Source organism: Varanus komodoensis, unplaced genomic scaffold (assembly GCF_004798865.1).
Source record: "Varanus komodoensis strain SLA01 unplaced genomic scaffold, ASM479886v1 scaffold11, whole genome shotgun sequence".
In the NCBI taxonomy this organism is placed as follows: domain Eukaryota; kingdom Metazoa; phylum Chordata; class Lepidosauria; order Squamata; family Varanidae; genus Varanus; species Varanus komodoensis.
The window spans coordinates 6,912,130-6,937,576 of NW_025335317.1; the positions used below are offsets into that span (position 1 = coordinate 6,912,130).

Genomic DNA, 25,447 nt, shown 5'->3' on the forward strand with positions numbered 1-25,447 from the left:
GCCTGCTTCCCCCGGGGAGCGCGCGGCCCAACCGGACGGCGCGTTGCGTGGCGCTTGCTCCCCAGAGCGCAGCCTCCCGATGCGATCCTACGCAAGTTTGGACAGCGGAGAGGAAAACCCCAGCATACCCCAGCGGAGTGACTGGGGCATGCTGGGAAAGGTAGGACCCCCCCCTCCCCCCCCCCCCCCCTCCAAGCCTGCACAGGTTGCACCCTAGAAAAACTGAAGGTTTGGACAGGTGGAGCAGCAGCTTCAACTGGGCCTGAAACGGTATCAGAGGCCACATTCTTTGCAGATTTTTAAAGGGAATCATGTGGTTTACTTTCATGTATCAAGTAATTATCCTCTGTACACTCTCAGCAAGCTCATTCTCTCCATGGAGCCTTGTGACACCTTCCGGGCTAGGGATCATCCCACTCTGGGGAAAGAACGAACAAAACTCTTCAGTGGGGTGGCAGGAGGTAGTCAAGCTCCTCAGTAGGGCACAAAAGCACCCCCGCCCAGACTGGGTATGCCAGTGGGCATATGTTGCGACGGAGACAGTGCTGGGGAGAATGGGATGGAATGTGTTGGAAGACATGGCCCGCTGGCCCTCTGAACAAAAGCATCCCGCACTAATATTTTATTGCTGGCCCCATGTTGTGTCTGTTTTCAAGATAGCAGATTTTAAAAAGAAGCTGCTTCAGAAGCTTAGTGGGGGCAGCAGACCACGGAGCCTTGTGGGTTCTCATGGGTTTACTCATCGGCCCCAGGTCTGCAGCCTAAAGCAATGATAGAAAGCTTGCAAATTCAGTTGTGCATCTGTCAGTTTTGTTCTGTTGAGTCTATTAGCTGGAAAGGAATTTTGAAAATGAATTTTGAACTTGAGGCGAAGGCAACAGCGGAAAAGGAAGTGACTACAAAGACTTTAGCAGAGCTGACAGATAAATATGGCGCTCCCAAGCTGAGTCAAGTTGATGAGATCGATGAAATGGAGCAATCTGAAGTAAGTGTGGCCAAATGACAAATATACCTCACACACATGCATGCCCAGCAAGATCAGAGCATATATCTCTAGGATATAGATATATTTTATAATAGCCCTATAATATAATTGTATAATGAAATTTTAATAAAAATATATGGAGTTATTGCTGTTTGTATTTTTAGTGTTGCTTTTAGCCTTCTGGGTTTTATCTGGATATTTTATTGTTTGTATACAGGGTTTTAATGTTTGTAAACTGCCCAAAGAAACCTTTGGGCTATTGGGCTGAAACACAATGCAATGGATGAATGAATAGGAAACCCAGAAATATGTGTTATAAGGCAGATTAAAAACAAGAATATGGGTGCAACCCTATGCATATTTGGGAAGAAAAAGGGTTCTGCAACCGGGGAATGCTACGAGGTATACACCTTTTTCCATCTAAATATGGATAGGCTCACACCCTGCAGTATTCACAGTCTCAGCCTATCGATTTGAACTAACTGTGTACTTTAGCTTTCCCATGAGAATGAAAAGGCTACAATCTTGTCCATCCCCTACACAGTTTCTGATAGGCATCCATTGACTCCCAGTGAGAAACGGCTGTCATGGATAAGGTGTGGCTGTCCGCAGGTTATGGGGATGTGGCCATAACCTGTGCTTCGTTTTGGAGTGCCCGGGTTTACCTCAGATCAACACTGCATGGAAGTCTAGCAGCTGACATGCACAGAGGCAGAAAGAAAGTCTGGTGCGGCACATGGAGCATGGACCATGAGAAGTATAAATCCAGACAAACCGGAAACCTTTAAAAGAAGAAAAGGAAGACCAAAGATGAGGTGGATTAGCTCTGTAAAGGAAGCCATGGCCTTGTGGCAAGAGCGGAACAGGGCTGTCATAGCTAGGACTTTTTGAAGGGCTTCTGTTTATAATGATCCTCCAAAGGAGACCTAATTTCCCCTCTGCATCGAGCAGGAACAGGAGTGATGTGCTTCAGATACCCAACCCCTGAGCTCTTGAGCCGAATTCACACATGTTTGTCTGGAACAGCAAAGGAAGGCTCATGTGAATGCCGATGGGTGGCTCTTCCTTCAGTGCAGGTGTTGAACTAGAGGCTGGACAGACTTTGGCCAGCTCTGCTGCGATGATGCCCTGCTGCACATTCAAGTGGAATGGATTTGCGTGCTCAAAGAATGCATCTTAATTCTGCCATGTACTTTCATGTGTCCACTGGTTCAAGTGTGGAACTTTTTGGAACAAGGGACCCCCCCCCCCGCCCCCCACGCCATTCCCTAGAACTAGATGGTTGGCCATGTGGAAACTGTGAAATGTGTCTTCGGGGAACTCAATCTGAGATACCTTGAATTAAGAATAAAAGCACCCGAGTGTATCTGGGATCTCCTGGCCTGTTTGCTTGGAGACCTTTGCTGCTGAAATCATGTGCTCCTAATAGCTTGTATAATTTGGCTTCTGATTGACTCTGCAATTTGTTAAATATTTATGAAATAGGACAAAGCTACACTGCACGAGGACGTTTGTCTTGGAGTCGTACCCCTCCCATCTAAGTACATGGAATTTATATTCTCAAATAATCTTAATCCTGAATTCTTCAGAAAAATTAAGCACCCTTGGCTATGTTTTTAAGGATGTACATAATATTTTGTGATTGGACACTGTTTGGCATTCAAAGGATTTGGAAAACTTACGGTGCCATCCTGCATAGGTCATCTCAGAAATTAATGCCATTGTGCTAAAATACTACTAGGTAAATTGGTAAAAGATTTCAGCCTTAGGGCAAAATCCTATGTATGCTTAGACAGAAAAAAATACATGGCTGCTTAAGAGTTCTAAGAATTTTTTCTGCCTAAACATTCATGGAATCACACCCTTGATTAAGATTCCATGATAACATAGATTGGGCTATTTGAAGCTCATTACTGCAATGCATGCATGAACTGTGCTTTTAAATTTTGTTGAAGTCAGTACAGTCAGAACAGTACAGGGCCTCAGAAAAGTATCCCCCTCCCCCAATTTCTCCATATTTTGTTTGTTGCAGCCTAGAACTGACATGGATTTAACTGGCATTGTTGCCACCTCATATACACAAGACACTCAACAGTGCAAGAAAGCAAACTTGGCCTAACTGGTTGCATACATATTCACCCCAAGTCAAGCCATGGTAGAAGCAAGCCATCAGAATGGGGTGGTGGAACTTAGTGCCCTGCAATAGCAGCGGGTTGGACCTGATGGCCTTCTGGCCACCTCCAGTGCTACGTGCTTTTCTATGATTCTGTGATTCTTTTGCAGCTGCAAGTCTCCTCTTCTAGGTCTCTGTCAGGTTGGTGTGTGTGAGCTGCGCCCATTCATTGTAAGCCGCCCAGAGAACCCTGGGCAGCATAGAAATGGGATGAAACAAACAAACAAACAGACTCTTCCTAGCAAAACTCTTCCAGGTTACTTTGTTGGATGAGGTCTGTTGGTGAAGAGCCATGTTGACGCCTTGCTGTAGATTCTCTGACTGGGATCTGGGCTTAGGCTGGACCATTCTAAGACATTCAGGTTCTTGCTCTGAAACCGATTCAGTGTTACTTTGGCTGTGTAATTAGGGCCGTCGTTCTGCCAGAAGCCAAAGCTCCCAGGCCCTTGCAGACTGAGTCAGGCTGTCCTCCAGAATCACCCTGTATTCGCTTCCCTCCACCTTGCCCTCAGCTTTGCCCAGTTTCCCAGGCCCTGCTGAGGAGAAGGCCTCTCCACAGCATGATACTGTTTCCATCATGCTTCATCATGAGATGGCACTCCCAGGACAATGAGCCTGATGGCCTTGTGCCATGCAAACATTTTGCAGCAAGGCCCAAAAGTTCCCTTTTGGCCTCATCAGACCAGGAAACCCTTTTTCACTGGACCTCCCATGTGCCTTTAAGCAAATTCCAAATGGGCATTGATACGGGTTTGCAGAAACATCAGCTTTCTTCTCACCGCTCTTCCATAAAGCCCCAGTGTCCCATGGACAGTTTCCCTCATCTCATGTACGAATTTCTCCAGCTAGTTCTCTGACTAAGGCCCTTCTTATGAGATCACTGAGTCTGGGGGGACAGCTTTCTCTAGGCTGAGCTGTGGTTAAGCTATATTCTTTCCATTTTTAAATAGTGGATTGAGATCCCAACCCTGATGGATGCTTTTCCACAACTTTATTGTGGATTTATTGTTGTAAGCCGCCCCGAGGCTTCGGCGAATGGGGCGGCATAAAAATGTTTTAATAAATAAATAAAAAAAAATCCCAGAGTTGTTTTGGTAACATGCAGCTGTTGATTTAGAGGCTATCTGCTCTCCAACAAACTCCGAGGCCTTCCAAAGCAGGTGCATTTAATCTGAGATCATGTGGCAGTAGAATTGAGCATAGGCGGATTGTGCATTCAGCTTCTTACAGTATGTGACTTCTGGAGGCAGTGAGTTGCATCAGAACTTCCTTAAATTCATCAGCAAAAGGGATGAATATTTATGCAATCAAGAAGTGCCAGTGGGTTTTTTTCAGTTCTGTGTCCCAGTAAAAATGTTTTGCACTTTCATAGAGTTGGGTATCTTTGCTGCATCAAGTGCTCAATGCCAATTCAATGCATTTCAATTCCAGGCTGCGACACAACAAAACATGGACGAGTCAAAGGGGGAGATGAATGCTACTGCAAGGCACTCTGTTAATTTTGGAGAAAATACTAAAGGGAGAGGGGTGCTTTTGAAATACGAATTCCGCAGAAAGAAGGATTTAGGCATGTCTAAACATGCAGTCTAGAATGGAGCAGAGAACCTGTGATCTGCTAAATTTCATTGGATTGCAGTTCCCATCCTCCCAAGTCAGCATAGCAGATGGCTGTGGATTATGGGAGTTTTAGTCCAACCACATCGGGCGTGGGGGGTGGGGAGCACAGGTTCCAGAACTCAGTGACAGTAAACAAAAGTGATTGGCATTAGTTTAAGGACAGAAACAATGTGTGACTAAGACAATTTGCTGCCACAAAGATGAGCTGGTAACATTTTTAGTGATTATACTGCTGCTTTGCTTTTCATTCTTGTTTATACTGATGGTGTTGCAGTTCATTGATTTCATTTTTAGTATTATCCTCGTAAATTACTTTGCTGCATTTCTGTACCATTTGCTGTTTCTCGGCTCCTTCCGGTTCTCACTAGCAGGAGTAAGGCACAAACATGGAATCTCTCCAAGTATAAAGACAGGAAGTCATTTCTAAAATGGAATCACTTCTAGGTCAAGGACTGGTGGGAACAGCTCATTAGTGTGCTGATAAACCTAAACCAAAGATGGGGAACAGCCTACTGGCCGAAACAGGCTCACGGTCTCCCCTACTTCTCTCCCCACAGCTTAGTTAGACTTTTTTTCCTAAGCCCAACTGCTCTTCAGGTTGGAAATTTTCAGGGAAATTGGAGCTGGTGAGAGAGATGGGAAGACAGACCAAGGGAGAAGTTGGAGAGAGAAAGCGGGGAAGGAGAAAATGGGATGGCAGAAAAAGAGAGAGTGAGGGCGAGCCCACCCACTGCTTTTCTGGCCCCCAAATATGTACTTCCAATGAAGTACAGCCCTCCATGTGGGTCCTCACTGAGGGCCACTAACTATGCCGTTGATCGAATGGAAAAGCGCGAAACAAGCTACTGATAAGTAACAAGTGGGGGAAATGTGCAACTTCTGTAAATCTCTATTATGACAGAGTTTTAAAAAGTTCAGGCCATCAGTCTGATCAATAGAGGTAAAGGTTAAAGAGAAGCAGGGTGGGTGGAGAGAGTTTGAACAGATTACATAATGGCAGTCGTTTGCCTTGTTACGCTCCGAATGTGAGCTGAAAAACGGCTGTGGGACAGCTTCAAGGACGACGACTGCAGGATGTACGGGGGCACCATGTCCCAAAGGGTCAAAGCTCTGAAACTTTTTGATCCGCCTGGACAATGAGGTCATCTCCTTCCTTGCTCCCTCTGAAGGTGGTGCAGCCCTCTTCATGGCAAGGGGTGGGGGGAAGAATGGGTTTTCCCAGCAATAGCATATGGCTGTGAGCCTCACCGCTGTAGTGGGAAATATTTTGGGCTGGCCTGGTGTCAAAGGAGTCATGAAGGCCTTTCATGCAGGACTTGCTGCTGGTGGAGATTGACTTGGCTAAGCCAGGTTCACGGATACACCATCAGCAGCCCTTTTGGACTTTCCATGAGGCTAAGGGGGCAAATCCTCTCCCAGTGCTTTCTAGTCCCAAACTCTGTTTTCTGGGAGTGGAGTTCAAAGGAGGAGCAGATTTGGCCCACCTGTACTTCAGACCAGGGGGTGGAGGGCATCTCCTCCCCACACACCAGTCCCCACCTCTCAAGTGGCATCTACGTCTTCCTTGCCTTGAGGTGTATGCAGGGTTCTGGGACATTGCTGGTGGGCAGGGGCAATCCTTTTTTTTCCTGGTCCTTTTTGGACCATAATGATTTGTGGGCCTTACTTGCTGTTTGGTCTGGGAAGGAGGAGAGCCACCCTGCATCCTGCGTCAGAATAGGGAGCTTCACAGCTCTACCCATCTGCAAAAGTAGGCACTGGAAAGGGTCCAGCTGCGTCCAGCTGCTAGTGCTATTGATGTTGTACAATTGTTGCTTTCTAAGCATGTAACGTCCGTAGTGCTAACAGTGAGACACTGCCCTTACCTCTTTTCTCTCAGGCTTCAGAATTCAAGACAATCCTCCACAATGCAAATCTTTATTGAAACTTCACAGCTAACAAGACAGTGCAGGCCTAACTTGCCCTGCATCAAGCTGAAAGAATAAGCCTCTGGTCATGTCAAGAGCTGAACCCAAACTGGAAACTTCCCCCCTGTTGCTCCCTTGCAGGAATGCTGCGACTCCCCCCTCAGGGAGCTTCGCATTGCTGGAGAGCCAGACACAGAGATCTACGCAAGCCCTCTAATTGGGTAGCTCGTCTCTTGTGATATTACACCTTATAACAGCATCAAGGACCAGGCCCTGCACCTGCCCCCCTTCCTCGCCTAAGACCTCTTCCACAGCAGGCCTGCTCTCGTGGTCACTCTGGGAAACATCAGGAGGTGACCTTGAAGGAACTTCAGGGGCTTCTCCTCCTACTGCTCTTGACCCTTCCATTGCCGCCGCCTCCTCTTCAGAATCTGAAGATGCCTCTCCTTGGATGGAGCTAGTGCTTGACCCACTCGCTACAGATTCTTCCTCCAGACTGTGGCTGTTCTGATTGCTGCAGTTATTACTATAATTCCTATTATTTTTATTGCTATTGTTGATTTCATCGCTATACTGCCCAATAGTCAAAGCTTTCTGGGAGGCTCACAGCAGTTCAGCAATTCAGCACCCCTTCCCTTCACCATCCCTTCCCTTTAACTTGCATATTTGCTGAAAAAATTAACATTCTGCAAAGCAAGTTAGGATCATAAAAAGTCACCACTATAAGTTTCTTTGCAAGTTTGCAGTTATCGGCTAAATAAATAAATCCACCCACTCCACATTTTTCCCCTTGTGGTCTTTGTCTCTCTCTGAACCACATACAAATGGCAAAAACAACATTGTTTGAGATAATAATGAGCCAAAGAGGTGTGTGGTGAGGCATCCAATAGCCTGAGCAAGGAACCTGCCTGGGAGGTGGGGCGAGAATGGAGAGGGCTGGTTGGACAGCTTCTTGCCGCTCACCCAGAGACTCATGTGGGGCAGAGCTGCAGGGAACTGGAGCTGCCTGGCTGGCATCCAGGGGTGGTTTATTCCTGTGATGTGGCTACTTTCACTGCCTGCCCTTCGCCCTGCAGTTTCTTCCCAAGCAGATGTGCATATAAAGATGGAAAGAAGGTATACCTGAGCCCCTCCAATAATCATAGGGTTGGCAATCTTTATTTATTTATTTATTTATTGGTGCGACCAGTTATGGTACTGCCAGGGAAATGGAATTGCAAAATCCTTAAAATTAGTGAACTGTGGGTTCCCCACCCAGCATTATGAAAAAGTGCAAAATTGGGGGCCATTATGTAATGCTGTGATAAAGCAAACTGCAAACGGGCAGCAGAATTGCATCTGCCTATCAGCCCTGATCTTAGGCAAACCCTCCGCATGGTTCCCCTCATCTCCATGAGCTGAATTTGCTTCTGACACGTAGGACTACAGATTTCAGTGCCCCATAACATGAGGGCAATGTTTGCAAGTAATCAGGCGCGTCCCTACAGAGCGCATAGGCTGCATGTGATGTTTGGCCCATGGAAGCAAGGTGGGCCCCACCAAGACATGGTTGGAGCCGCTTTGGCCAATGCTGGAATCACATTTAACTTCAGTTGCCAGCTATACTGGGCACATACCCACTGCAGCCACAAAGCTTTGCTCAGTCCTTGCAAGCTGCTTCCATGTGGATTGATCCTGAAACCAAACAGGTTTACGCATATAATTCCTGTGGGCATTAGTGAGGTTTACATCCCCTAATTAATGGACAGGCATAGGTCATTCTTCAGGCAGTTAAGACAAAACAATCCTGGATAGGAAAGGGGTTGCTGAGCAAAACGGCAGCAGGCCAATGAGGCTTGCAATGTCTGTTTTTCTAGACGACAATGCAACACACACACACACACACACACACGCACACACACACGGAGTGACATGATAGGATTCTGGCTGGTTCCACGGCTTTATTCAGTCCGACCTATTCTGGGCCTCAGATCTGTTTTCATTCTTACGGATCTGGTAGGATGGCAACAGCTGTGAGACGCATATCGCTCTCAGCACATTCTTTACATTGGCTGCACTCACAGTCTCAGGTTTAGCTGCTAGAATTATTGGAAGAAAAGCAGGGAGGGGAACAAAATTGTGAACATGTTTTATCAGCAATGCCATCATCTTCATCCAAATTTAACCCCATCACCTTCCTGGTTTAAACAAAAAATACAGATCCCCCCCACCCCCTTTGGTGCTATTTCACGCTCCCTTCTATTTTCTATTTTCTGGCTGCTATGAAGGGGACAGGAATTCTGTGTTCTTTCATCCACCTACCCCTGTGGATTCGTCTTTATTTCCCAAAGGCACTAAAAAGGAACTGAGACCAGTTGGACTCCAGTGAGGGAAGGCATGAAACAAAGAGCAAAGTATCAGGGACTCCATGAGACCAATTATGATAAAAATGCACAATGCGTGCATTATACTGAGGCACCTGCTAGGAGAGAGAAGCTTACTTCTCAGCTGCTTTGCTGCTCTGGATGCAGAGAAGAAGGGGGTCTATTCAAATGCAGTTCATGAGTTTAAAAGAGGGCGCTCCAGGGGTTAACTTCTTGTGCCTGACAGAGCAGCCAGTAAAACTTCTAGGACACAGACAGAGCCTGGTTAAGCCTGGGATCTTAGGTGTGGGACTAGGGAGGATGCAGTGGCATCAAAAGCCCTCATCAAGCCAAGAGGAAAAATAGCCCAGTCTCTACTTGGGGCATCTTGCCTTGAGATTTCATTCTTTACAGCTGAGAACTTGAGAGAGGAGTCAGAATCCTGGCAATGGAGAGAAGCTCTACCCCATGGTCCAGCCCCTATCCCTGGAGTCACATCTCTCCTTCATCCCACCTGGTGACTCAGGTACATCACTCCTGAAGGTACCAGGAAATCAATTACCAGACACTACTTTATTCACTAGTTTTCATTTTCCAGGGGCCAGGAGTAACCTTCCCATTTAACTGCAATATTTATGACATCAGCCAGTTCATGTCTCTAAGTTTTTATTCATGTGGATCCTCCGTGTTTGCAGTGAGCCTTGAATCAAAGCAGCAGATGAAAAGATCTTTATTTATCAGAAGGGAACCTCTTCCTCTTCATCCTCAGACTCGGTTATAGCAGTCAGGGCATGCTAGAAACAGGGAAAAGAGAGTGCAAGGGGAAAGAGATGCATTAATGAGTAAATGTAAAGAGCTTGTAAAGACAGCTGTAAAAAGGCAAGCGGTGCTTAAATGGCCTTCAGAGTACTCAACAGACAAATAAACACTACTCCTCAGTGTGTGACAGGTTTTTCCTTTTGAATTTATCTTTACTTCCAACAGCCTGCTCTGAGATCTATCCTAGGGTAAAGCTGCAGGCGATCCGTATCTTTTTAGCATTTCTTTTTTTTCATAAAATGCGGACTCCAGCTCTCTTTTTCCACTTTAGAGCAGAGGGATCCTTTTGGCATGAATACCTAGAAAATTGGCCCATTCTAATGATTTTTAACAACTTCTGCACTCACACCCCAACTGTGGTATCCACTGTGCTGAATATTGGAAACTGCCACGGCCCTGGGTAGAGCATTATTTGAATGCTGGCAGCCTCCTTCCAGAAGTGATTGTAAGATTTCTGGATTGAGAGGAAATACACCCCTGAAAATGAATTGTGGGAGATGCTCACCTCCATGCTGTGCTTGTTGGCTTTTTTATTGATGCACAAAGACACAACCATTTGGCGTTTGCTGCACCAAGTGGCAAACATGTCATAACCGTGGGACCTGAGTGTCAAGGGGTCAATTTGCTCCTGTCTCTGCTGAGTGAAGAGGAGTCTGGGGGTAAGATGGGGAATGAAGATGGGGAGTCTGGGGGTAACTCTGGGTGCTCCAAAATGGCACCCTGGAGCCTGGTTGTATCACCAGAATCTGAGGACAAACACAGCTCATCCATGGGGGTAGTTTCTCAGTGGGAATCAATGGATGCCTTTCGGAAACCTCAACTGCAAGGGAAGAAACAAGATTTCAGCCTTCTTCATCCTCGTGGGAGTGCTAAAGTACACAGCTAGGTCAAATCGATAGGCTGTGGCTGTGAATAATGCAGGGTGTGAGCCTATCCATGTTTAGAAGGAAAAAGCAGTATACCTTGCAGCATTCCCCAGCCAGCATTCCTCAGTTGCAGAGCCATTTTTCTGCCTAAACACGCATAGGATTGCATATTGTTTTTGATCTGCCTAACATCACATGTTTTCTGTGCTTCCTAGAGGTGCAGAGCTGTCCCCTGTGGGAAACAGGAGGCTGGACTTGAAGGACTTTTGCTATGACCCTGCAGGGTACGAAATGTGTGTGAGGTGCGTTCATCGTTCGGTCGCACTTACTTCAGATTGCTCCATTTCATCGATCTCATCAACTCGACTCAGCTTGGGAGCGCCATATTTATCTGTCAGCTCTGCTAAAGTCTTTGCAGTCGCTTCTCTTTCTGCCGCTGCCTTTGCCTGGAATTCAAAATGCATCATCAGACAATGGAGCCCAGATTTCTTCCTCTTGCAAGGAACTCAAGGTGGCTTGCCAGGTTCTCCTCTTCTCCATTTTATCCTCACAACAGCAGCCCTGCGAGGTAGGTTCAGCTGAGAGTCTGTGCCTGGCCCAGAGACACCCAGTGAGTGCCATGGCTGAATGAGGCTTCCTGAATCCTTGTCCAACACTCTAACCACTCTGCCACACTGCTTATCTGGGAAGTAAAGCTTTCGGGGGTGGGGGGCGGATATTGTGCATCAGCTCCAGGAAAGGCAGCCCAAATATCCATATGAGTGTGTCAAGATGTCCATTATTTCTGTTGCTCAGCAGTACAATGCAACAGTTCCATGGATACTGGATATAGGAAGAAGGGTGTCAGGGAGCTTGAAACAGCTGAAAACAGCAACTTGCAAATGGCAAGTAAGTCACTTGCTGCAGTAGCTGAAATTACTGAATGATCTTTACTTCTATGGGGGGTGCAAACAAATGTTGCAGTGAGAAGCCCATCTCTGAGCTCTTTGCATCTTTCTTCTTTCTGAAAAAGTTGTGGTTAGTTTAACTGGGGCACCGTGTGTGGCAGAAGAGGAGGTCCAGTTCTTTGTTCTTGTATCATAACCCTGACCCAAACTGCACTTGTGAGGTTGCTGCGTTTGACAAGGGGAGAAACTTATGAGCATCGTGGCCAATGTTTAGCACATTTTAGAATGTTAAATATCCATCCCTTGCCTCCACCAAAGAATCTAGCCTGCAAGATTTAGACAAATTCAGTGGTGTAGTGGAACTGGGGCTCACAGGAATGAAGTACTGGCATTGTTTTTTCATCCCTGGGATCCTGATGTCATTTCTTGCTTCTTCAAAACTTGACAGTTGCTGGATGGAGAGGAACTTTCAGAGCAATGATATACTGTTCTTGGTTGCAGTGCAAGGTCTTTTGTGGTTGCTTTGTCATGGGATGGCCATGGAGATGTGTTACCAAACACCTCTGTCTGATGCGAGTGAAAGCTGCTTGAACTGATATGGGATCCATACATCTGCCTGCATTTCAGACTCTGCTTGGGTGGGTGGCTTTGGTGACTAACAAGAAGTGTGTCCCTCCTTCCAAAATTACCAACCCATGACACTTCTAGGTACAAAATCTTGGATCCAACCCGATGGAGCAGTGAATGAACTGTCTGAACTTCAATCTGGACGGAACTGATTCTGGGTCCCTAATTAGCCATGTAGTATCTGTCTGGCTTTGGGCCCATCACACACATTCCTGCAGACCAGCCTTATTGATTTATTTATTAGATTTATATCTTGCCTTTTTTCTTATAGCAAACTCGAAGCAGTTTATATCATTCTCCTGCTCTCAATCTCTTTCTGAAAACAACAACCATGTGAGGTAGGCTGGGCTGAGAGTCTGCGATTGGCCCAAAGTCACCCACTGGGCTCCATGGCCAAGCAAGGACTAGACCCTGAATCACCTGAGTCCCAGTACCACACTCTTAATCAGTACACCACACTGGCTGCCTAAATATAATAAATATTTCTAAATTTCCCTATATAAAAATAGTATATGGGAATGTAATGCACATTCTTTCCTTTTCTCATTTCTTTGATGATACATGAGTGGCCATCCTACAGGGCAGCTCCAGGAGCTGAATCCAGATCAGCTCCTGGTTTGTAGTATAAACTTAACGAATAAGAGCTTATAGAACCAATGCCAGCCAAATCAATTTCTTTACTGAATTCAGAATATGATTAGAGAGTACTTTTAACACCTTGCATATTTTATTCACTGGAAAAATTTAAAACATATATTGCTCTTGTTTCAAACTTGATGCACTTTAAATGTCAGTCTTCTTCCCAGTATTGTAGAAACAGGAAACAGGATAAAACCTGGGTGTTTTTCCCTGATATCCATGGAGGAAGAGTGGAATACAAACACAATAAAAATAAGTGAACTGCCAAAGGAATACCCAGTGGTCACAGTGAGAGCTTTAAAAACCATCTTTCCGCTGGAGCATAGCTTGCACAACAACTGCTAGAGTGTTGACATATACAACAAGCAAGATTGTCAATAGCTTTCAAAATTCCTACCTCTGCTTCTTCTAGTCGTTTCTGCTCCCGCAGAAGTTCTTCTGCTCTCTCTCTCTCTGCCCTCTCCCGTTCTTCACGTTCTCGTTCCATTTGTGCCTGCAGCCATTCCATGCAAATACTCGGGTTTGTGAAAAGGTACTGCCTTAAAGCCAAGTGTGCTCATGCTTAAGACCAGTGCTTCAGCTACAGCCCCCATGTATCCAGTTGCTACGGACAACAGTAGGAGCCCTCATCCAGCTGCTGCCTCTGAAGCGGGTTGGGTTGGAGGCAAGGGGGGGCCAAGGCTTCTCAGTGGTGGCCCCCCAGTTGCATAAACATCTCCCCACTGAAGCCAATGGCTCCAAATGTGCTACTCTGTCAGTTTAAGGTTAAGAATGCCCTCTATGCTGAGCTATTTAATAGCTCTAACCAGTACATGATAAGAGTGCTGTGATTAACAGACCTTGTTTTAACTTTGGTGTTTTAACTTGTAATCTGGTTAATCTGTTTCAGTCTGGGTTTTAAATTGTTTTAAATTTTTGTAGTTACATTTTTATAATGCTTTCATTGTTATCTACGTATTGTATACAAATAGACTAATATGTTGCATATAAATTTATTTATTTAAAATTTTTATATGCCGTCCCCTTGCTGCATAGCCTCGGGACGGCTCACAACAAATTCAAATATGTTGTGTTTTTATTGCATTTTATTTTTTGTGTTCCTGTAAAATCTCTAGGGAACTTTGGTTCTCACATGGCACAGAAAGTAACTAAATAACTAAATAAATATGTGCTTTCTCTTGTTGGACAGTAGAGCACATATCTGAGAACAATGAAGCAAACTGCAGGGGAAAATGGCTTCTGAAATAAAGATAAACTGAAGTCCAAAAACCCCATACATAGCCCTGGCATAAGCATGCAACAGAACTGACTGGGAATGAATGGCAAGGAGTGTTGCACCAGGATTGCAGGGGAAGGATCAATTTAAAAAAAGTTTGCTATTTAAAAGAAAAGTCCCTGTAAGTAGAACACTAAGGCAGGAAAGACTTTGCTCCCTGATGTGCTACCAAGAAAGAAAGAAAGAAAGAAAGAAAGAAAGAAAGAAGGAAGGAAGGAAGGAAGGAAGGAAGGAAGGAAGGAAGGAAGGAAGGAAGGAAGGAACGAACCTTTACTCAGCCGTCCAGGGGCCTGAGGAAATCACCCGGTACCTGGTGTTTCACAGAGTCACTCTTTTGTTGTTCCTTGTTATTTTTTGTTTGTAACTGTTTTAAACTTTATAATCTCTTTTCTGACTTTCTGATTTTGTATTGTATTTTATAATCTTTTTAAATTTAACTGTGTAAACTGGCCAAAGAGCTCCAAGTGTGGGAGAGTACAGAAATGAAACAAACAAACAGATGGGCTGTTCTAGGGTTGTGAATGGTTTGTTAACTATGTGAAAACCCAGTCCTCACTGGGGCTGGATGGTATGGTAAACCATGGTGATCACCTTGACAGCCTGAATACTCAAAACAGCTGCCAGCATGCACAGAAACACACCAGCTTGCAGGGATTGTGCAACGACGGTGGCCGTTTTTAACTGCAGAAGTGGCATGGGCGAGGAAATTGGCATATTAAGGGAGAGGTGGGCAGGGAAATCAGTGAGACAATCTGTGTGCAGAAAACGGAAGTTTCTTTGCAGTATATTAGAACGACACAGGAAACTATAAGCGAACTGTGTTGGGAGCTACTTTTATTTCTATGATGTGGATTCCTTTTTCCTGTAAGGGCTTGGATAAGTCTGGCTGGTAACACCCGAACTTTTCATTTCCGAACTTTTAAGCATTTGGAGGAAGTCAACATTTCATCATGCCTCGGGTCACTGTTTGTCACTGAAACGATTAGGGGACATTTTCCTGTTGGCCTTCATTCCTTCCTCATTCAAAACTAGCATACTGAGCTCTCCCTCAATAGCAGGGAGAAAGGAGGAAGGCTAGATAGTTTTATCTGTGTGTTAAAGGACAGTCCTTCTTTGTTGTGGCCTCTCTAACAGAGACACACAGCGCATTTCAACCTCTATAGCCAGAGGACTCTTAACATTTTTAGCTAAAAATACACAAATGACTTGAGGAAATGTTACAAAAATCTTTAATATTTAAACCTGAAGTCTTTTTATTAGACATTGTGTCTGATGATGTTGATAAACAAGCAATACATTTGATTCTACATGTAATTACTGTGGCAAGGATTGTATTTGCCCAACATTGGAGGAGTGAAGAACCACCCACTGATGAACTGATTTTAAAAAAGATTCTGGACTGTGCTGAAATGGACAGGCTGACTTTGTCTCTGAAGGAGAAAGAGGATACATACTTCTATCAAACTTGGAACTCTTTTTATTTTTGGCTAGAGAAACAGGACTATGCATAGATATGAATACATCTATGGATTGGTATTATATATATATATATATATATATATATATATATATATTGGGGGGGGGCTGACCCAGTAGGTCTGATGTCTTTGATGATTGATGTTTTTAGTTTCTTCTTTTTAGTTTGTAGAAAATTTGTAAGCCACCCTGAGGCTTCAGCAAATGGGGCGGCATAGAAATTTTCTAAATAAATAAATAAATAAAATAATAATAATAAAACTTATTTAGAAAAAAAAGAAATTTTTTTTTTTAGCTAGATGGGTCTCTTGGCATAATTTTGGTGCAGGCAGTCCAAATGTGTTTTATTGCTTTTGCTTTGCTTTGCTTTGCACAGGGAGGGTTAGCTGATTGTATTTCTTACTAGCTCTGTATTTATTTTGTTGGCTTATCTTAATTATTCCCTGAGTTTACAGTAGTTCTATTATTATTTTAATCCTGTAAAACATTCTGAGGGCCTCTTAGAGGGCCCAACAAACAAGAGCTGGGTCTTTTCAGCCTTGAGAGGAGGCGACTCAGAGGGAACCTGTTAGCGACGCACAGGTACATGAGGGGGTGCCATGTGGAGGTGGGCAGAGACCTGCTCTCCCCTGCAGAGGAGGGCAGGAAGTGTTCCAATAGAGCAAAGCTTAGGGCACCAAGGTTCAAGGGGGATGCCAGGAAGTACTTCCTGATGGTTAGGACTCCCAGGATATGGAATGGGCTTCCAAGGAAGGTGGCTGAGGCCCCATCAGGGAGGACATTCAGGGAAGGATGGACAGCCACATGTTGGGGATGACGTGAGCAGAGCCGGCTGGAGCTGGGGGTCAAACTAGATGGCCCAGGAGGCACCTTCCGACTCACTCTATTTCTATTTCTATGTTTTTATCCCTCTTAAGTAGTACAACCAAATAACTTTCTACTCATTTGAAAGCTGAGAAACCCAGCATAGGCAAAAGGAGCAAAGTCCATTGGCACTTTTTGTATGGTTATCAACCTACCTGTCTCTCTTCTTCAAGCTTCTGCTGGAACAAAAGTTCTTCTTCTTTCATTTTTGCTAACATTTCCACTTGCTTTTGTGCCTCCTCACGCTCTCGTTCCAGTTCTTCTCTCTCGAGTTTCCTCTATCAATGTAATTAGGAAAACGAAATAAAACAAAAAGACAAAACAAAACAAAGCAAAACAGAAAAAGAGGTGCAGAGGTTCAGATGCAGTAGCAGAAAGATTCAGGGAGAGCTTTTTGAGGGCCACCTGTGTTGCTGTGACCAAACGGTGCATTTGTGATCTCTGCCTATATATGAATATTCTAGAGTATGATGGGGAAATGGACTAGATTCAAGAGTTACCCAAATATAGCGCTAGTTTTTAATGTAGCTTCAGTTCTACAAACTGAAAGGCATATCTTTGGAGTTCACCAAGGCTCGTCTTAACTCAACAACTCAGCTTCATTGACTGATTGACTGATTGATGGGTGTTCTGTAATTTACATTAAAAACTGCCAACGTATTTGTTTCTTCCCTTCCAAATGCTTTCTACCCAATAATTCCAGATGAGGGGTTAAGAAAAAGCCCGCCATGTCAGAGAACTTGCATTTCCAGCATAAAAGGAAGGCAGTCCTAATTTATGACTTTCTTGGGAAATAGCTATGGCTGATTCACACAATTAAATCAAATTGCTCTGTGTCTGGTGTGTGTGTGTGTGTGGGGGGGGGTGCTTTCTGAACTCACTGCCAGGGCATGGCTTCGCTTGTCATGTCATGTCATCTGAACCTGGGTGGCATGGCTTGTTAGAGGGTTAAAACCATCAGGCCATGGGCTATTGGAGAAATAATTCCCTCAGCAACAAGCCATTCTAACTGGCTTTAGTTGAGACAAGGCAAACTCAGGCAGTGAGGAGAGAAATCACGCACAGTGATTAAATTATTTAAACAACAACAACAAGAATAAAGGGCTTCAGATGCCTTAACCATGCTGAATTTAGAAACAGAGGTCTCACCTGTAGTTCTTCAATCATATTCTTCTTATATTTGTAGATCCAGTGTGCCAAATACAGGATTGGGTCTGTTGGCCGATGTTCTGCAACCTCAGCAAGACCCTCTGCTAAACATTTCCCCAGGCATTTTTTGAGGTATGCCGTCTCCATTCTGTGCTGCCCAAGTATCTGTTTCAGGGAATATTGGTTTAGAGTGGGGGAAGAAAACAACCTGAGCTGTAACTTTCCATTGTATTTCTGTTTGGTCAATTTTCATAACCTGCTTTGAAGAGCACAGGCTTGTCAAAAACACTGCCAAGACACTTAAATTAATAAGGTAATTTGCAGCTGCTATTAACTGGAGAGGAAATTTGGCTTTTTCAAACTTAAAGCCTACAATTATTGCAGAAGAACCAAACTGGGATATTAACATAGCACTGACAGAAAGACATGTGGATGAATCAGCCCCATGGTGGTTTTACAATATCAGAAATAGATGTGAGAGGTGGAACTTGGCTGATTTCACTAAGGTCCGATTCTGAATACTTGCTCCAAGTCAGCTGCCATTTGGCTGTGCCATCTTCTTAAGAACATAAAAAAGCATACTTCCCTCAAGATAAACTCACATCCGGACAAGCAGAACCTCTTTATTCCTAATGTGTGGATATTTTCTTCATTCTTTCCTCTTCTGCAAGGATAGGCACTGTGGGTATCTGGAGAAGACGGTTAGCTCTAGATGCTTTTCTTTGGTATCTTAGCAACGGACCAGTGTTCCATCTCTGTGCAGCCATCTCCTGGAAGATCTTGCATCTCTCCCGCTCCCACCTTGACAGATATCATTCCTACTGTTTGTGTGTATGTGCTAAGCTAGCTAGGAGAGTCTTCACAGCTTGGTTGAAATGTTTACGTTGCACTGATTCCTGCTCAAATACCTCTATAGTGTGGATAAAAAGCCTGTAGGTCTGCTGTTTGTGGCAATGCTGATATAGCCATTACTATACTTGCAAACAAATTACATATTTAAAACTCTGCTCTTGTTGATCAGTAAGTATAGATTTAAAAATGCCCTTTATTTGTTTCCTTTATAAATGCAAGAAAGTGGCCACATTCATACTGCATTTGTAACAAAAAATGGCAAGTATTTTGACTGACATTAAACAAGATACTAACACAAATGTTTCAGTCTCTCCTATAAATAGCTATGAAGACTTCTCAATCTATCTAATAAAAAAATCCAAACAAATGCAGTAAAAGGTAGGTAAATTTTCTCTCTTTCTTCCCATTCATGCACAAATCAATAGATAGAACTTTCACTGGTTAAATCATGCAATCATTGACACGTAATCAGGCCTGAGAAAAACCCTCTTTGCTAGAAATCAGCGTGTGAGCATCCTTGAAATGGAGCTGACACTGGCCAGGCACCGGTCCAGAGAAAGCGGGCTGGCCCTTGACAGGAAACAGCAGCTCAAACAAAGGCCGATTCACAGCATCCCCCCCTCCTTCCCTTCTGTGTAAGAGCACCCCATCCCTTTCCCTCCTTTGGGGCATCTTCTTTGGTATGCAAGTGGGAAAGACCACACCATTGCAACATTTCACTTCTGTACCTACTGGAAAGTGTTAACTGTGTTACGGGTAACCCTTTAATGATCAAGGTATAAAAGGGCCAACTGAGGACTGCTCAGGTGTGCCACCTGGAAGGATTCCTTGGTAGCTGGTTATTCTTGAGAATAAATCCTTTAAAAGAAAACCTTCCCTGGTTGTGTATTTTTGGGGATGTGCATACCAGGACATGAATGAACCTTTTGGTCAACACCATGAAGGAGGGGAAGATACAGAATGATTTCATCTAGAGATGGAAGATTTTTGCTCGTATTAATAGAAGAAAGCAGAATCATTTCTGTTCGAAAGATGGTATTCAGAGAGCTTTGGTGATGGGGCAGTATAAAAATGAAATCAATAGAATGATGAGCCTAGCTGTGTCTCACGTCCTTCACAAGGACACTTTGTGGAAACACAGGGGAGGGCCTTCTGGGTGGGGTCCCCCAGGATCTGGAACTCCCAGGGCTGGTGCCCCCCATCATGCTTTTGGAGACAGGCAAAAACTTCTGTTCCAGCAGGCCTTTGGGAATACTCCAGACTGCATTGGACTAGTTCTATCATCTATATTGTCATATATCGCTTTACTTTTGCTATTTGATATAGTCTGATTTAATTATTGCATATTTCAACATTATTTATGTATGTATTTATTAATAATTATATTTATATTTCACTCTTTTCCTTCCAAGGAACTCAGAGGCTTACATAATTCTCCTCCCCCTCTCAATCCTTTCCATATAACAACAACCCTGTGAGGTAGGTTGGGCTGAGAATTTGTAACAGGCCGAAAGTCACCCAGTGAGCTCCATGTCTGTTGAACCCCAGTCCCACACTCTGAACCACTAGGCCACATTGCCTCTTTTGTTTAATTATTAACCTTCTTAGAAGTTTCTAAGTTTTTAATGTTGTAAGCTACCTTGAGACCCAGTATTGGAAATAGGCAGAATATAATCAATCAATCAATGGTTTGAATCAATCAATCAATCAATCAATGGTTTCGACTCAATCAATGAGTCGAAAATAAAATGCCACACAATTTTCTTATCTTACATCCCTTATCAGTTTCAAGTTGGGCAATACCCTTATTGGGTCCATCAGAATACTGCAAAAGTACGCAAGCTTTTGAGGCCCCTTCATCCGGATCGATCGTACAAGGGGTGCAAGAAGAACACAAAAAGGGGTGCAAGAAGAAACAGAAAAGTTCCAAAATAAGTCCCAGATGTTTTAACAATGAGGGCTACAGTCGCAAAATTAGATTTTGCAAACGGAATGAATCCTTGTTTAGGTGTGCCGGGGACTCGATGGCACAGAGCAATGCATATTGGAAGGCGACGGGAGTTGCCAATGCAAGGAAGGAAAGAGGATGGGGGTTTTTTGCTTTTTCTCCAAGCTTGCATAGGAACTCCTCTTAGCGCTGGCCTTTCCACTTTTAGGATGGCCTAGCCCTCGAGCAAGGAAAGCCAGACTTTCCTCCCTTGCTGATGCCTTGGATGCGGAGAGAAGGAACCCCCGGGAGCAAAAGGGCTCTCCGCGTCTTTTCTCCTAAGGGACGCCTCGCCTTCCACGGGACTGGCTCCTTGGGAAGGCTGTCTAGGCTTGGCTGGCTCAGCCAATCGGGTTCCCGCAAGCCTCCGGGCTTGTGATGCAGCTCCCGCAGCGCGGGGTGGGCAGGCGCGCGGCGTCCGGTTGCCGCGCAACGGGAGCGCGGGGAGCTGCGCGCGCGCGCACGGGGCAGCATCGGCGGCGGGTCGCTGCAGCGCGGAGCGACGCGGGGCAAGCGAAGGCGACTCGGAGCCGGGGCGAGTTCTTGGGCGGGCGGCCCCGCCGATTCCCCTTTGCCGCCGCTTCCTGCAGAGGGAGAAGAAAACGGGAGGAAAGGAGGTGGGCGCGTAGCCGGCTCTTTGCATAATTGCCGCCCATCCCCTTCGGTGGCCTGTAAATGTCATTTTATAGAGCTGCTTTTGACTTTCTCTGGCTAGATCGTTGGCTGGGGCATGTTGGGAATGGTACGACTTTTGCTAAAACATGCAGAGGGTTGCGCCCGTTTATTTACGGCGCTTCCAGAGAGAGGGGCCCAAAAGGGCATCGTGCAGGAGTTTCGTCTTCTTCTGTCAAATGTGCAGCAAGAAAAAAGGTGGAAGAAGCGGGGTGGGGGGGCTGAGCTTCTGCTGGACTCCGTGCATGAGGCGGGTGAACAGCCTCATCCGCAAGCGCTCTGGTCGGTTGATTTAAAAACATGTTGCCCTGTGATCCTTCCCGAAGCTTTTAAAGCTTTACTCTCTTTTGTTCTGTTTTGTTGTTCATTAGCCCGTGGTGCTGCTTCCAGACCACAGTTTTGTGTGTCTGTGTGTGCAAAGATTCTGCCTCATTTGGGAGAGCAGGGGGCGAACACATCCAGAGGATACGTGGTCTCTTTTGCTTACACCTCTGCCATGTTTCCCGCTTGCTTTTTCCTTTCTCTCCTCACCCCTGCCAACCTGTTAAGGGATAGCTACTCAGTGCCTTTTCATGGGTGTGACTTCTGTTCATCTGGAAGCGCCCCTAGTTAAGTCATTGCTAAATTTAAAAACTGTCTCTTCTTTCCTAGCAGTTTGTCTGCTGCATAGTCCTACAGAGTAGGAAAAGGTAAGGTGTTACCTGTTTCAGGTGTCCTAATGCCTGGCATCCACACAATGCTTTGGTCCTATCGCATCTTTCAAAGGGGAAACTTTCATTGATGATTTTTTACCTATGATATGGGATTTTTATAAGTAGTACAGTGTAATTTAAACTATGCTGCATGCTATTTGGGACTGCAGGTGGTGCAGTGGTTTAAACCGCTGTGCTGCTGGGCTGGTAGATCGAAAGGTCGCTGGTTTGAATCCACACAACGGGGTGAGTTCCCATTGCTCCGTCCCAGCTCCTGCCAACCTTGCAGTTCGAAAACATGCAAATGCAAGTAGATAAAAAGGTACCACTTTGGTGGGAAGGTAACAGCGCTCCGTGCACTTCGGTGTTTAGCCATGCCGGCCACATGACCACAGAGACTGTGGACAAACGCTGGCTCCCTCAGCTAGGAAACGGAGGTGCGCACTGCCCCCTAGAAGCAGGCATGACTGGACTTAATGTCAAGGGGATACCTTTACCTTTACCTTTATTTAAGTATTGCCTAGCTGATCCAGTCCCTTCTTTCCCTCCCCAGCCAACCCCCTGCCCATTTACTCTCCACAGTGTGCCTCTTTGATCCAGTTCACATGATTAAGCAACCCATGGTTAGCAATCATGGGTTGTCTGTGAGCACATGGAACAAGCAAGGAGGCTGGTCCTTTACTGCTTGCCCACTTCCATTCTGGTAAACAACCCAGGAATGCCCCAATCTTAGGTTGCTCTTCATGACAGAAGGATAAGGGAGACACACTCCAAGGGTTTAACCCATGGTTTGTTCTTAGTTATAATGCTGCACTGTTTCTCCTTCAGTAACCTAGAATTCTTGGTTTGGACTTCACAGTGAACAACCCCAAAACATACCTGGGTTGTTCAGCAAAGCAGAAGCAAGCAAATGTTCAGGAGCCAACACACTTGCTCCTTAATATCTGCAAATAATCCACAGTTAGCAAACTGTTTGTTTAATCATCTGAACAAAGTCAGATCTCTTGTGCACAGAAAGGTGTGTAGGTATGAGATTTGCATGTATGTGGTGGCACTTATATGTAATCCAATGAGTTTTGCCTCTAAATATGACTGTTTATATGAAATGCAAAAGGAAAATGTGCTTTGAACATGCAGGTAATGTTTTGCCGTTTTTTCTTTGAATGGCTACATCATGCTTGTTACACAGTTTTTTTCTCCAGAATAACTATGTCATTAACATGATAGGCTTTTATGTAAGAATGTGAAGGACCAATCTGATGGATCATATCAATGCAGGTTTGGTCAAAGATGGGAATGGATGTAGAATACCTCAAGCAATGCGTGGGAAAATGCTTGGCTGAGGGACTTGCTGAGGTGGCAGACCGCCAGCCGGCGGACCCAATCAATTTCCTGGCACATTGGATTTACAGCTACAAGAAAAGAATAAATGAAGAAGAAAAGGTGACTTTGCTTTCCTCTGTAAAACAAACAAACGCACAGAGTTGAAGAAAGCCAGTCTCAAAGTGCAAGAGCTTCCATTCATCTTTCTCCAATTGTCCTGTGTCTTGTGCTTTTCTAGAGGAAAATTGAGAAGGCCCAGTTGGACTGTGAGCATGAAGAAGCCCTTGCAGAATTGGAGAGGACAGAGAAGCTGGAAGCAGAACAACTCCTGTTTGCCCAGACATTTCAAGAGCAGCAGAAGGTCGGAATTTCTAAACTTTTAAACAAGTAATATTTGATTCCCCATTTGAATGTGAGATGTAGTGTACTCAGTGGCCATTGGATTTTAAAACAGGTGGATGAGAAATTGTTTTGGTGATTCACTTTAGTTAACTCAATTCTCATTTTAATTGATAAAGATCTTTGCAAAGTGACAACCAGAAAGTAGGGTTCATTTGGGCCTCAGGCTCCCCATTACAAGGTCTCAGAAGGGGGAAATCTCCACTATTTTGTGGTTCATTTGACAATGTCTAGGGGTCATTGGATTGATCCTTTAGGAGACAGTCCAGTGGAGTTGCTCACAAACTTCTGAACTTGTGCTTCTTCCACCAGGCAACTCCATGTTCTTCCAATACTTCAGCTCAGCTAGCTAACCGATTTCGGCTCTCTAGCTGAAGCACCTCAGACTGGGAGGGGAGTTTTCCTCCCCTCCCGGCAGGCAAGAACACCCTCTCCACCCTGTTACGACCTCAGAGATGCAGCAAACACAGTTCTTTTTGTGGTGGCTTCATGTGCCTGGGGAGGACAGTCCAGAAACTGCATCCCAGCACTGGCAGCAAAAGCTGTTTTCTGAACATGGAGTTGGGTCTCCAGAGAATCCTCTAGCACACTGTATATGGTTAAGGGGCCATAGGATTGCTCTGTCAGTGCCCCAAAAGGTGAAAACTCTAGAAAACTTGTTTCAGAAAGGGAACTTTTCTGGTGATATTCATGCATATGACACTTCCTTCCATTAGTAGAAGAGAACTACAGAAAAAGTTGTGGCCATTCAAGAAGAATCTGAAGCTCCTGTGTCAAAACAAGAGGTGTTAGAAGACAAGACGGGTCAAGGTGACTTAAATATTGTAAGGAACGAGTTGGACGAGATGCCTATAAGTACCAGCATAACTCTTGGAAAAGACTTGACTGAGATTATGGTGGATGAAGATTTTGATTGGATTCCCAAGGGGATGTTGAATAACCAGTCCGAACAGTACGGGATAACTGAGAATGAATATGATTTGCAAATGGAAGATGACACTTCACATGAAGAATTCGAACTCAGCCAAGATCTGAATTTAGAATAGTACTGCAATGCTACTCAGGTTTATTTGGAAGTAGGACCTACGGAATTCAACAGGGCTTTGTCCCAAGAAGTGGTAGCTATGAAAAGAAGCTGAAAAGAAAAGCTTATAAGTAGGAATAGATTTTTCCTTTTCTCTCAATTGCAGCATTGGATAGAGAAAGCATTTTCTTCTCATCCAGGATGATGTCCACAGTTCCAGCAGTTTGTTGCTGTTATGTGCTGTGAAGGCATCTCCCAGTTTATGATGACCCTAAGAAAGAGTGCCCTCTAAAGTAATCCATCCTTGGGAGCTGTGCTCGGCATTTTTCACCTCAAGGCTGTGGCTTCCGTTACGGAACGGATCCACCTTATAGTTGGGCTTCCACGTCTTCCTCTGATGTTCCCCAGCATGATCTTCTTCTCCAGTGATGAGCCTTCTCATAATGTGCCTGAACTATGATAGCTTCCATTTCATCTTGTTTTGCTTCCAGGTCCTTGATTTGATCTAGAACCCACTTAGAATCATAGAATAGTAGAGTCAGAAAGGGCCATGAAGGCCATTGGGTCCAACTCCCTGCTGTTGCAGGACACCAAGTCACACCATCCCACACAGATGGCTGTCCGGTTTCGCCTTGTATGCCTCCAGTGTGGGACAGCCCACCGCCTCTCTGGGCAGCTGGTCTCACTGTCAAATTGCTCTGACAGCAAGGAAGCTTTTCCTGAAGTCCATCCTGAATCTGGGTGTCGCAACTTGAGTTGATTATTCCAAGTTCTACACTCTACTATCAGCAAAAAGAGATCTTGACCTTCCTCTTTGTGACAACCTTTGAAGTACTTCTAGAGGGATACCATGCCCGCCCCCCCCCCCCAA

General features: G+C 44.9%; 2 protein-coding genes across 2 annotated transcripts; one reads left to right on the forward strand and one right to left on the reverse strand.

Moving 5' to 3' along the window:
- Positions 1–9,698: 9,698 nt before the first annotated feature.
- Positions 9,699–17,839, reverse strand: LOC123018347 (DPY30 domain-containing protein 1-like). The gene is made up of 5 exons (XM_044420331.1): positions 17,628–17,839; positions 16,634–16,756; positions 13,260–13,355; positions 11,039–11,155; positions 9,699–9,818 (listed from the first exon to the last, which is right to left on the reverse strand). The coding sequence occupies exons 1-5, from the start codon at positions 17,772–17,774 to the stop codon at positions 9,762–9,764; spliced, it is 540 nt and encodes a 179-aa protein (XP_044276266.1). The 5' UTR covers positions 17,775–17,839; the 3' UTR covers positions 9,699–9,761.
- A 5,023-nt stretch (positions 17,840–22,862) lies between these two features.
- On the forward strand, positions 22,863–25,081 carry LOC123018346 (DPY30 domain-containing protein 1-like). The gene is made up of 3 exons (XM_044420330.1): positions 22,863–23,273; positions 23,392–23,514; positions 24,272–25,081. Exons 1-3 carry the CDS (start codon positions 23,103–23,105, stop codon positions 24,596–24,598), a joined length of 621 nt encoding a protein of 206 aa, XP_044276265.1. The 5' UTR covers positions 22,863–23,102; the 3' UTR covers positions 24,599–25,081.
- The last annotated feature ends 366 nt before the right edge of the window (positions 25,082–25,447 follow it).

Coding starts and splice junctions, on each gene's coding strand:
- LOC123018347 (XM_044420331.1), bottom strand. CDS start 17,774: ATGGAGACGGCATACCTCAAAAAATGCCTGGGGAAATGTTTAGCAGAG. Junction 11,156..13,259: donor AACGACTAGAAGAAGCAGAG/GTAGGAATTTTG, acceptor TTTGAATTCCAG/GCAAAGGCAGCGGCAGAAAG. Junction 9,819..11,038: donor ATGAAATGGAGCAATCTGAA/GTAAGTGCGACC, acceptor CCCTGTTTCTAG/CATGCCCTGACTGCTATAAC.
- LOC123018346 (XM_044420330.1), top strand. CDS start 23,103: ATGCAGGTTTGGTCAAAGATGGGAATGGATGTAGAATACCTCAAGCAA. Junction 23,274..23,391: donor GAATAAATGAAGAAGAAAAG/GTGACTTTGCTT, acceptor GTGCTTTTCTAG/AGGAAAATTGAGAAGGCCCA. Junction 23,515..24,271: donor CATTTCAAGAGCAGCAGAAG/GTCGGAATTTCT, acceptor TTCCATTAGTAG/AAGAGAACTACAGAAAAAGT.